This window comes from Athene noctua, chromosome 10 (assembly GCF_965140245.1).
Source record: "Athene noctua chromosome 10, bAthNoc1.hap1.1, whole genome shotgun sequence".
In the NCBI taxonomy this organism is placed as follows: Eukaryota; Metazoa; Chordata; class Aves; order Strigiformes; family Strigidae; genus Athene; species Athene noctua.
In genome coordinates this window covers 16,008,276-16,021,799 of record NC_134046.1, presented here as the reverse complement: position 1 = coordinate 16,021,799, position 13,524 = coordinate 16,008,276, and the positions used below count along the sequence as shown (strand labels likewise).

General features: G+C 35.8%; 1 protein-coding gene across 4 annotated transcripts in view; it reads left to right on the top strand.

The window, feature by feature from the left end:
• CACNA2D3 (calcium voltage-gated channel auxiliary subunit alpha2delta 3) overlaps positions 1-13,524 on the top strand; it is a 470,721-nt gene that overhangs the window by 198,767 nt on the left and 258,430 nt on the right. For all 4 annotated transcript variants that reach the window (XR_012634269.1, XM_074914174.1, XM_074914173.1 and 1 more), the window contains 3 exons: positions 9,771-9,902; positions 11,279-11,339; positions 11,432-11,582. Coding sequence is in view for 3 of the 4 variants with exons in the window: in XM_074914174.1 (XP_074770275.1) it covers positions 9,771-9,902; positions 11,279-11,339; positions 11,432-11,582 (344 nt within the window). In the remaining variant the exon portion in view is untranslated. The remainder of the gene's footprint in view (positions 1-9,770; positions 9,903-11,278; positions 11,340-11,431; positions 11,583-13,524) is intronic.

Below are 13,524 nucleotides of genomic sequence, written 5' to 3'. Positions count from 1 at the left end.
CAGGCTACACGGTAACATTAAGTTTGTCTTCTAAAAAGCCCTACTCTTTACCAGTCCTTATTCAACAGCTGTGGCTTGGGGTTGGGCTTTGTCTTTTGACAAATGTGAGCCAGTGAAGGTTTGTTAATGAGCCTTATCTCAGATACAATATTAAGAGGCTTTTTGACCTGAGACCCCTCTGTTAATCATGATGCCTCCTCTACTTTCTTGTTGCTTCCAGGGGCAAGAAAGTGACAATAATTTACCATTGGCCTATAATGGTAGAAAATTACTCTAGCTCCTCTTTTTTCTTTCCTTTTTCTGTATTACTGTCAATGATGAGTATTAACTTCTCTGCTGACTGATTAGAAGATGTCGAGCCACCATTTTAGCTCCCATTGTGAAGGTGGAAGCATCAGCTCTTTAATGCTGTTATTTGCATCCACCTGGGCCTGGGTACTAGGTAACCCATATAGGAATCTAGAAAGACATATCCACAGTACACACTGGAGCTCAACTGAGAGCATTAAAAGGCAGGCTAAAGCAGAGTGTGGAGTTGCAGATAATGAATCCTGCTATATGGCTCCTCTTTGCCTCATGCTTCCTGCCATGCTAGTTCAGCTCTGTGACTTCCAGCAAGTCACAGAATTGGTGTCTCAGTATGGTCCTGAACCACACTTACCTGGGTGTATGTGTAAGTGGGCTCAGCATCAATGCAGGGAGGTCTGTTGCCTCAAGTTTCATAAGCATAAGTTCACACTGGTTCCCACTGACTACCTCTCTAGAAAATGTCTCAGTTTCTGTGTTCAAAGTGAATTTTGTCCTCACTTGCTGCAACTCACCTTGTTTACTTTAATGGGTGTTATAATGACATGGCAAATGAGAGAAATGCCATATGAACCCTTTGAACTGTAGGGGAAGACTGTGGACTAAAGAGACAAAATTTTCAAGAATGAAGTAAATGAAGCCTAAAAGCAAAAGTATTGCTAGACTGAGAATATGAATAAGAAGCAAGGCAATGGCAACCTCTTTGAATTTACTGAACTTGAAGAGAGTATGTTTTAATCTACAGTTAACGAAGACCTTTAAACTAGTTTTAACCCAAGCACTGTTACTGTCCATACTCTCAGCATCTCTGACTTGGAGGCATGTCATGTTTGGGGTGCTTACCTGAATAGAAGTCTGGTAAATTATTTCAGCTTCATTTTTTATTATCCTGGGGCTTACCTACTTTACTCAAGAATCTCTTCGGTGAAGCAAGTTGTCTTCTCACCTATTTACAATTATCATCAATGAATAAAAAAGAAACTTCAAGCATGCCAGCACTGAAATTATGGGGTCATATATGGCAGTCACAACTGCAGATATAGTAAGGAGACAGTTAAACATGTTGGACTAGCTTAATCAGTGTTGCCTCATCCAGCTGCATTTGGCTTTTAAAGATGTGTTGGTTAACATGTTGCTTGCTTGAAAGGTCAGTCTGGAATGCAGCAGTGAAAAGTTCTTACATGAAACATACGTTATATTGCAGGACAAAAAGGGAATGGTATGAATTATCATTTAGACATAAAATTACATTTAATAAAAAATTAAAATTCATTTTTCCAAAAAGAATAATTTTTTTGAAACTGAAGGTTTTTTTTTTGTTGCCTTGTGGATCAGTTTCCTATCTGGAGGAGAAGTTAGTGCCCAAAGCCAGGCATTAGTTATTTAATGTGTGTGTCTGCAAAAAGATTCATTCTTTTTACTTCAGCAGCAATAGGAATAAATTCCACCGAAGCAGGTTTAAGAAATGTCAATTAGGATATCATTGTGCTGTCCCAAAAGCAGTTGCCTTTGTATTGCACCGAAGAAATCTGGTTGCTTTAAACATACAAGGTGTCCTCCTTCTTACCTGTATTTTTTGCATTTTGAGTCTGGATGAACATTGGTTTTGAGGTTTTCTTGCTGCTCTCTTCTGTTTTAGTATAACCACTGTGTAATTCAAAGAAAAGTTTGAGACTTTCAGAAAATCCCAAACCAACAACAAACAAAAACCCCCACTGCACATCTGTTGGCTACAGCTATATTATAGGGGTGTGTGTGCAAAAATATGTATTGTACACTAAACATGTTATTGTTACTCTGCCTAATTATTCTCTGAGAGCAGATATTTCCACTTTCTATCTGTGTCTGTGCAGAATTTCTTGTAGACTTTTGCTCATCATCAGCCTTTAGTGTGCAAAGTGTTTCCCTCTTTTCCCATAGAAATATAACTTTAAAAAAAAATAATTGTAATTGGTTTGTTCTCTTTTAAAGTGCTAACTTTCCTTAATTGTGTTTATTTCATTATTTTAATGGGAAAAAGCAATCAGAGAGTCAGGATATGTTCTGTTATTGGCTTAAAATAATAAACAGGGAAAAGTATCCAGGGTATCTTTTAGTGTGGAATTTATTAATGAAAAAAACCTCATGATCAGATAGAATATTATTTTTAATGGACTGAGTTTATATGCTAGGAATGCATTGGGGAGTTTTATTTGTCTGTCAGTTTATTTTGCCTTATTTAAAGATTTTTTAAGACATTATTTTCTCCATGAAATATGTTGGAAAAGTATTCTTAATCTGTAAATTTAGTGGTAATCGACATAATAGGTCTGGGTTTCTGAAAACCTTTAGGAATGAATATGCAAAAACATTTGATTTTTTTTTTTTTCCCGCAAATGTAAAAATTGTAGCTTTTGTTTAATATGGAGCAGAGAAGATTGACATTTCACAAAGAACCATAGAAGTTTATCTAAAGATACAATTTATTCATTTTCTCTGCTATTTTAGAATACTGTAATAATTTGTCTCTCAACCCTGCTACATAACACAGACCCTTCTTTGATTTATCTTGGATCTGTGTTGTGTGAAGAGGAGAAAAGAAGGCTGGTTAAGTATTAGTATGCTTGGTGAAAATATAAACCGTTTCAAAATATTGTTTGGCTAAAAACTTCCAAAGACATTTTTACACTATACTTTGTTTATCTAGGTGTCTTTCTTGCAGCTTTTATTTGGCACATTCCTGAAGGAGCAAATAGTGTGTTTAAGAATCCATAACTGATCTTGTAATGTGTTCATCCCAAGATGCGTTTGTGCCTCTGCTCAGTGTTCTCAGTATGTTTTAATACTAGCTTCAGAGGTTTTGAACCAGATGAACATTTTCATGTCTGTGAGGCTTTTTCCAACTCTTTTTTTTTGAGTAAAACTTCCATTGTACTCAAATTGGGCAAATGGTCTTTTGTGCAAGGAAGGAGTGTTACACAGGGACTATGAAGAACTACAGCAGTAAGGGACCATTGATTTGAGAGGATGAGAGACAATGACTTGTCTCTCAGGATAGGTGTGCTGTCATACCTGATACTTGCACATTCATACTATGTTGATACTGCTAGAAATGTAGCAGTAGATGTTTAGGTGTTTATAGCCCACTACGACTGTAAAGCATTTTATATGCTAAAACATTTCTCTCTAAAGGTTCTTATGCCTCCATTTTTTGTATGCAAGAGGCATGATGTGTTGACAAAACTAGGAGGTCTTTAACATCTCTTGTTCAAAGCATATTTGTTGGTCCTTACTACACTGTGTCATGTAACTAAGTTTGTCTGTTTCTATAATTCCATGTCTCTCTTTGAATATCTGAGCAATAGGAATTAGACAATTGTCGTGAAATGTTAGTTTACAGGTTTGCATGGACTTGTGTTTAAACAGGTTTTGTAAAGATTTGTGAACAGGTCTCTCCTTGAGATATTTCCATATGGATGACTTTTATTTCTAAGGCTGTGCCTTGCCCTTGTTATGTTGTTGTATTTTTTCTCAGCTTTGACAACAGCTCTGCTAAAATTGTCCGTTTTCGTACATTGTGCATTAAATATTTTACAGCGCAGTGCCTTCATTTAGCAGCAGTCACGTTTGCTTTCTTTTCCTCTAACTTGCAGTGTGTTCCACTGTCTTTGGTTGTCGTGATGCTCTTTCCTGCCCTGCCACTTGCAGAGGTTTAGATTTTCTGGTTGCTGATATCGCTGTTTCATCAGCCTGTGCAGAAATTTCTTCTTGCCATGTGTCAGAACTGGGACTTTTTTTCAATATTTAAGACTAATTTTTCTTCTGGGATGAAATTGCAGTGCATATAGGGCCTCTGTACAATTTGGTTAATTACTGTGTTCTGAGCATTTGTTTACTCTTTCCTACTTGGAAAACTGTTTGTAGCGGTTATTTTTCATGGCTCTCAGTTACACCCTGGCATCCTAGAGTTCTGTGGTGTGGTATTTTCTTGCCGTTCTTTCAGGTCTCATAGTCTTCAATTCATATCCTGTAAAAATGTGGAAATGAGTATATTTTTCTGAAAATACAGAAATATCCTGGTATCTGTGGTCACATTAATTTATGCAGTGATCATCTGTCAGGATTACTGGGTTTTGACTTTAGTTCTTCTCAGCTAAAAGCCTCTTAGCAATTGCTGGGTAGGCAATGCTGTTTTGTTAGAGTATGTTAGTGATAAGTATAACTGCCCCATGCACCTGGCTCCTGTGACAGCTGGTCTATTAAAAAAGTGTCTTTTTAGTTCTTCCTGGCATGGACAGTAAGTAAATATTTGCTCCAAGTTACTTCTTTAATGTAAAAAAAAAAATAAAAAATTGTAATGTTTTGTGTTCATCAATCCTGTTTATATGCTGTTTCCAGAGCTTTGCTTTAACTGATTCACTGATCAGCCCATGTACTGGTTGCTCTTAGCTGTTACATCTGACTAAGTTAAGCAGGGTCCAATCAGGTCCATAGGTGACTGGGTGACCTCAAAGGTACACCGATTTTACTGCAGGACATTTTTTATAATTCATTAGGTGTCAAACTCAGCAGAGTCAGAACTGAATCTCTGTCCCAGAATGGTGTTAGTGAGGAGTTTGCAGCTGTAATTCTGACTTTCAAATGAACTAAAGTTGAATCTCAGACCACCTTGTTCACAAAAAGAACCCCCCAAGCCAAACAAACCCAAAAAAGCCCCCAAATCCTCTCATGAAACTCAGCATAAAAATAAACACATCTGGCCATACTCCAGTTCTTATGCTGCCACTTCAGAGGAGAAGGGGAATGTTATTAGGGCAATGCTGGAAGCTGAAACAACTAAGTATCTAGACTATGCCTTTATACAGTCACATACTTGAAGTCTTTACCACCCCATATACTTACGAGGCAGGAATGTGATTTCTGACATTGGTGAATGGTTCTCAGCACACGGGGCAAAATGGACAAACACCTTCTTTTGTGTCTACAGATGGCCAGATGCTTTGATCTGTGAGCTGATGCATAGGCATTACCCATAGATGCAGAAGGAGTGGAAGAGAGAGAAATAAGCAAAGGCAGTTGCCAAAATTGGCATCCAGCCCCAGCTCTTGAATATGTTGGACCACCCTGAAAAGCATTCATATTAGTGTTGAGTGGTATAATTATTAGATTGTTGGTGTATGTCCCAGCAAAGTATGTGATTTTGTTATTCTTTAAAATATGACCAGACTAAATATGTTGTCAGTGTCATCAAAACTAAGCTAATATTGTTGCTATCTTTGGGCCAGAAGGGTGTTGGATTTTGCATTCCTTTTCCAGTGCTTGGTCCTGTAGGCTGTGCTTGTACTGCTTTATTCTACGACAGTGCTGCTGTGCAATGTTAGGGGCTGCCATTGGGGTCATCCATCAGATATTACAAGAACGAACACCGTTGTGGATGCCAGCATCTTTGGCAGCTTGCCAGGAAAAATTAATGATTATATTAAAAAGGTAACATAATAGTGGAAAAAACTAAAGATCACTGGTAACATTTTTTTCTTGGTAATAGAGTATGGCAAGAAAGAGTATTGTGTTCTTTCTTCATAGTCACTGAATTCCTCAGCGGTCTCCCTTATTTTTTATAAAGCTTTTTGGAATAATTAGAAATCAAAGTCTGTTGTGTATGCATTAGTTTCATTCCATAGACTTATTCTATTCCAGATACTTTTATAGATTCTGTGAATGAATATATATTTCATTGAAGTGCTAACCTTTGGTATGCTCTTGCACATCTTTCAGTCTGCACACCTTGGTTGCTTTTGTTGAGACTTCAGATCTGTTTCTTCGGGTCAGCAGTATCTATGACAGCAACTTAATTGCTACATGCATTTGTACTGTTCTTTGGCAATTCTGTTTCAGATTCACATTAGTGTATCTATTTGCCCGGGGGTTGGTTTTATATTAAATATCAGTAAAAGGCAACATCTACACAAACAGCAGTGAAGCAAAATCCCATATAATTGCTAGCTAGTCCATCTAAAAGGCAAAGGAAAGGGAGTATTTTAATTATATTTTAGCTGTTACTGTCAAGAAGCAAAAGCAGAAATTGTGTTTCAAGAATTGTGGCAGAAGCTATTTACATTTATTGTCCTTGAGCCCCATAACATCATGTTAATGATTTTGCATTTATATTAAGCTTTATCTTTTATTCTTTTTCTTCCTCCCCAAAATTCTGAATATTCAGAAGCATTAGTTTGTTACTATTGACATGTAACTATTTTGGGGATGCAGATGACATTAACCAGTAATATAAAAACTTAAGAATACTGTTTCTAAATTAAGTACTGGGGGCAATTTAAGCAATTTAGTGTAATTACTTAAATTGGAAATTGCCCAGAAAAAGCGTAACACGTAGGTTATTGGAAGGTAAGACTGTAAAATTTTAATGAGGATATATGGTCAGGAACTCAATTGTATTTAGGATGGTGCATGTGGACAGAGATGCATCCACATAACAGTCATTATCAAATTTAGAACAAGGACCCTGGGTTTGAAATCCTTCTGCCTGAAGATACAGTAGCCAGTAAAGGCACGTGATTTCCATGTGGTCTGTAGGCCTGCAGTTTTTTACTGTGGATACGGGGTTTTTTCCCACTTGATTTTTCTTTGTATTGTAAAGATTAAACTGTGACCTTATTTGCTTTTTAATAAAAATGGTTAATGCATAAAGTGTAACTTGGTGTATTGTAAAAAGAACAGCCAACATAATAGATATGCAGCATGTAGGAAGGTAGTGAATTGTCACCAGATTTCATTTTGAAGGAACCCAGTCATTGTCAATCACATTTTAATTGTACCTTCTTATTTAAAGCAAATAAGTAATGGTCCTTTCAGCCAAAGAATTCCCATTAGTTTCCAAGTCAATGGATTAATATTTATAGTGATCAGCATTTGTATTAGTGATTAGTGTTGTCAACCTAATGCAGAATATAGACTCAACTAATCATCCTCAAGGAAAATTTCCTGATTGTATTTCCATAGTGTTCTCTAATCTGTTGTACAGACATATAAACAGGTGAAGTGGCTCTTCACAGATGGGTTTAAAAAATTAATCCATGACTGTGGTGGCATGGATATTTTAATATAACATATTCTTTAAACATAAATTTATTTTCAAATGCCATTGGAAGGATTTCACATTCAGTTTAGAGCTTAACAGGTGGGTGACTGAAGATGTCCCATGACCTTATGGAGCTGGAGTGTATATAGAATTCAAAGGAAATTATCATTGGGTTGGGAAGCAGAGCGAAGATTCTGCCTAGATGAGCAACACTATAACACAGATTCATTAGGAAAGGGCATTAAAAGGCAGCTTCTGAGGAATCCAGGATAGAAGACATCTGATGAACTGATGATATTGTAAAATAATAAGGTAAAATGTGCAGTCTTAATATGAGATTAAATCTAAGTTGCTAGGAACCACTACAGTTTATTTTAAATATAAATCAAGATAGAATTATTCTGTTTGATTTGTTAGTCTTTTCACTAATTCTGATGACTGAAGGGCCATGAAGAGCTTATAGTCCTCTAGAGGCTTGAGGAAAAGTTCCTTGTTTTTCCTCTAAACAGACTTTTCTAGCAACACTTCCAAGGGAAAAAAACAAACAAACAAACAAACAAAAAAAACCAGATCAAGAAACAAACCAAAACCCACAAAAAACCCCACCCCTGAACTGTTGCTCTTTTCAAAGATGAACTAAATTTATCACCTTATCTCAGTATTGTAATGCTGTGTCCATAATGCAACTGTACTTTTTAGTGATTCAGATTCTGCAGCAAAACTTGTGTATAGTAGCAGAACCAAAATATCAATGTTTGAACTCATATTGGGAAGTTCCAGTGGACTGAGAATAGGATTCTCATTTTAGTGCTTCAGTTCTCATGTGATGTCTAAATGCCGAACAGTGGATCAATATTTTGGGGTGCTGAAATAGGAGTGTATTTTTACAAACTGATAATACATGCCAAGACAGGCAGTCTTGACAGTTAATTTATGTTGTCTTAATCACAGCTTGTTATTGGAGTAACTGTAGACTTGGAAACAACTGGACAATGGATTTTGCCAGGTAGGCAAAACCAAAGTAGTACTGTTGGACTGGTGACATTGATTTGTTTGATATGTGTCTGGTTGGACAGATTTTAACTGTATATTTTGTTCTCTAGAGAAACAAGTAACTATACCAGACATGTTTTAAAAACAACATCTCTTTTGCTGATCTTGTTTTTTTCAGCAGTCCATCTATGTAAACCTAAATATTTGGATGAAAGCAACATTCAAAGATTTGTAGCTTGAGACATTTCCCTTTTATGCAGCTTTTCTTGATCAATGTAAGGAAAGATGACAATTCACCTTTTTTCCACTTCACCAAAATCACATTCTAAGCAGGCCTCTGAAATCAGTACAGCAATGTTATTTTGCAAGCTAATGGAAGTATTATTTCAAATGCTTGAGCAAATGTTACTGTGTATTCATTTATGCACAATTTTGCAAATGAAATAATACATCTGTGATTTTAGTTCCATTTTTTCCTTTCTGTTCTGCTGACTTCACATAGACATTGAATTGGGAATATAGTATCTCCTAATTCTCATCTTTCAAAATTCACAGTTTGAAATTGAATAACTTTTTGAGATGTGTTATTTATTTCTGATTTCCCACCATCGAACCAAATCTGCAGCTTAAAAACATACCCGGGCAGCCCAGGTTTTTAGGAATTGATAGATGGGCATGTTTAATACAGAAATATTTTTTTTTTCAACATCAAGGATTTGCTCTGTATTTCTCTTTCTATAGGAATAAAAAATAATGAAGTAATTGTGAAATCTGGGTCCAATGTTTTCCAAATAACAATTAGTGTTATTTGTAATGGGATTTTGTGTTTGCGTACCAAAATCCATTCAAGAGTGAAATAAAAGGTATTTCACTTTCTGTTTCCACACATAAACTTTCAGATATAGTGGGAAAGGTCTTACCAAGTTGAAGAATAGAAGAAAAAAAGGTATAAAGTCTTGCCATGAGACATTCCATGCATGCAGGGAAAGTAAATTGAGTAAATAATCTATCATTACATTGACTCATTTATGTTCTCCAGAACAAGAGATAACAGTAGTTCCAGGTAGATGGTCTAATGAACAATTTTAAATTAGGTAAAAAATGTGCCTGGTGTCTCTTCTGTATTTTAACCATACTTTCATTATTTAAGTGTATAATTTCTTTCAAATCACTTAACTGACAAAGAAAACTAAAAGATATTCTACAGTATTTTACAGTCACTAGATTTTTGGGTACTGAATAAGCTGAAGATGATAGAATTCAAGGGATTCTATTTAGATAAAATCACTTTTCTCTGTGTTTTTTGTTTTGTTTGGTTTGGGTTTTGTTTTGGTTTGGTTTTTTTTTGGTTTTGGTTTTTTTTTCCCCTTTTTTTTTTTTTTTTTTTCCCCCCCAGATCCAGCCATTGTAAATGGAGTTTATTGGTCAGAATCTTTAAATAAGGTGTTTGTTGATAATTTTGATCGTGACCCTTCTCTCATCTGGCAGTATTTTGGAAGTGCAAAAGGATTTTTCAGACAATATCCAGGTAAGAAGAAAAATTCTTACTTAAAATACAACAAAGAATGCTATGGCTGCAAATTTCCACTGATTATTGTCACAAATCATGACTATCACAGATACTTGTGAGTTTGATTTTACTTTATCTAGTTTTCAGAGAGAGATATTTCTAATCAGTGTTTTCAGTGTTCTGAGTTTTTTCTACCAATTTTCATTTGGAGGTGAGGCTCCCAAGTTAATTCATGTACTCATAAATATTCATATATATACACACACACATATGAAAAATAAATTCTAAACAGACTGTGGAGAAGGAGGGCGAAAGGATTAAACCCTTAATATAGTACTGAACATAGATAATGTTCTTTACTGATGCCTAACTAATTTATTGTTCAGTTTTTAGACTTCGACTTAAAATCACCTCTTTACATTCAAAGATTTCAAGAACTTGTTTTAAAGTTTACTTTGACACCAGTTGTAATATAATGCAATTAGATTACTTGTATTATTTCTACAGAAGTAGGTTAAAATATATGTTACCTGTTAAGTTTTATGTTTAATCACATACAAATTTTACTACGCATTAAATAACTAAAAAGTTAAATAAACTGATTCTCAGCTTCTGTAATGGGGGATCAGACCCATATTGGGAACTGTTCCTTTAGCTGAAATGGTTTAGCAACCCATGTTTTTTGAAGTCTGAAGTCTTTAGTTTAACGTGAGCAAGTTTACCATAAACCTGTATGTCTGAAAGTGACTGAAAGTAATGGCTACTACATCTGTTTAGTTTCAGATTATAGTTCAGTTCTCAAACTCCATGATATTTCAAGGGCAGAAGAAATATTGGTTCTATTTTTAAAGGCTGTTTCTTGTTTTGTGCTAGAAAATGAGTGTAGAAAGCAGGAAGGATTGCCCTGTCCATTTTTTTTACTGGGAGATGTTTTTACCATACTTCCTTTGACCCACAACTGGGAGATAGGAGGTCTTCATAACGTCAGGTGTATGACCTGTGAGTGAAGCAGTTAGTATAACAATAACTGTTAAGATCAGCCCTGGGTAGTAAGTGCTTAAGGCTTGAAAGGGCCTTGGCAAGCATGTGATAAAACTTGCCAGCACCAATGACCAAGTATGACAATAGCATGATGAACATAGCAGGCTTGAAGAGGTTTTAACCTTACAAATAGGCTAAAAAGGAATGTGGAAAAAAAGTTTCTGGTGTTATTATTTTTCCCAGTATTTTCTATGTTATACATTAAATTATTTTTTCCAGTATTTCCTATGTTATAGGCCTGTTATATTAAAGTATGAAACTCCATTAAGTGCTACTTAGCCCAATACCACAGATGCATTTTGGACAGGTATTGTGAAAATGTAATTTAATCTCTTTATTTCTTTTTTAAACAGGAATTAAGTGGGAACCTGATGAGAATGGAGTCATTGCATTTGACTGCAGAAATAGAAAATGGTAGGCAATAGATGACTACCAGTGTTTAAGAAATTTGAAAGGAAGGAAATTTTAGTATTTAAAAGAACAAGTTGTTTTGTCTTTTGTCTTAGGTACATCCAGGCAGCAACTTCTCCAAAAGATGTGGTAATTTTAGTAGATGTCAGTGGCAGTATGAAAGGGCTTCGCTTGACTATTGCAAAGCAAACAGTTTCCTCTATTTTGGATACCCTTGGAGATGATGACTTCTTCAATATAATTGCTGTGAGTGTCTCAGGATTTTTCTTCCTTTTTTTCTTCCATCATTTCTTGCTCTCTGTTATGGTTTACATCACACAATAAAATATTGTGGGCAGGTGGTGGATATAAGATGACATCTGAACTAACTGGACGGACACTGTGATTTTTCCAATGCAGGCTGCTTCAGATGACAGTGTTTTCAAACTGTTCTATGACTTGAGGTGTGAAATCCCTTAAAGAGATTGTCTTGAGAGTTGCAAAGAATAGAAATTTGTTTTTTAGTTTGCCTGAACTTTCTACATTAACTTGATTTTTAATCCTGGAGTGTGTCACTCCCTCCTGCTCCTGCCCGCCCCCCCCCCCCCCCAGCTTCTGCAATACAATGCAAATTGCAAAATGGTTAATATGTAAGCATTAATAGAATCGGATCTTAGCTTTTGTTGAAGCTTGTATAGCATGATAAAATGCAAACATTGCTCCTCGTTGTTCTTGCTTTCTTCTGTGAATCTGAAATATATGTATGTATGTGTAAGTTGTGCAGAGGTATTACTGGTGCTTAGTAAGAGTGATAAATTAGGTCATCAGTAGTTCCTGTTTGCATATGGTAGGTAGTTTTCCATGGTACAGGTAGAAGTTTTAAGTCTATGACAAGGGGCTAATTTTAGAGTATTTAACAGGGATTAATTGTGTAGGTAAGGATGGATTTAATAAGTCCAAAACTGTCATCAGAACTAAGATTTGCTCAAGGGATGGGTTTGGGGGTGGGAGAGGGAGGACGAATTGGTGGTTTTATTAAAGTCTCCTTTGCTGATATTCTTTTGCTAATAATTTAGAAATACATTGTTTTGTCATATGCATCAATCCTCAAAATGTCTTCAAATGCAGGAAGATTTTGGCCTTCCACAAGTCCAAACAAGGGAAGTGCCCTTTGTGTACTGAAACGGATGACCCAGTGCAAATCATTGAGATTGTATGGAGAATGAAGTGGATATGCCTGAAGTATACATGCATTTAGTATTTTTAACAGATAACAGGCAGTTAGTTCAGAATACCTTCCATATTAATCTCCTTTCAGGATAATTGCATAATTAGCAGAAACTCACATAGTAGAAAGACATAATTACATACTGTATCAAAAAAAGCTTTACTGTCCTTCAAAAAAATTGTGATTAACTCTAATCTAAATAACTTTTGTAAGTTGAAAGAATGTATCAACTAAGTAATTATTAAGATACTTGACCAGCCATTTTCAGTGTATAATTTCTGTGTTTATCAGTAGTTGTGACAGTTACTGTGAATGATGTAGGAAGAAAAAAGAATTGATTTAAGCGAAATTTTTTTGCTTCAGGAAACACAAAATGCTCATCTATAGCAAAAAAATGTAAAAATATATGTAGCTACAATTCAAACTAATGAGTTTGCCTAAGTAATACAGCAGAAATACTGTGTAAATGCTTCAAAAAAAGAAGGTATGAAATAACTAAATGTAGGCTTTTTCAATTTAAACTTTAATTGAAAGTGAACTGAGCTGTGTGTAAAACAGCATGCAGTCACAACATTTTTACCTAATTTATTGTCAATTAACAAACTTCTCATCATTGATTCTGGTACTGAGAAAAGGAAACACCCAACTGAGCCTTCTCTCCCCCTTGCCCAGGCTCAACTGCCCAACACCTCCCTAGCACCCCTTCCAGTTGCTGCTGGGTTCAGTCCCTCCCCTCTCCTGGGCGAGGTGCTGTGTGGTGCTGGAGGTTGGGGTCCTGTATAGGTTTCCATCAGAGGCTCTGTGCTTATTATTTATCACTGCCACTCTTCACTGAGTCAGATATAGGTTAAGGAGTTCTCTCATTCCCACAAGAGAGGAGAACCCCCTTCATCTCTTCATTTTGATGCAAAAGAAGGAATTGCTTTTCAGGTTGTTGTTATACTTTTTAGTGTTCCATACACAGAGAGACATTTAGGATTC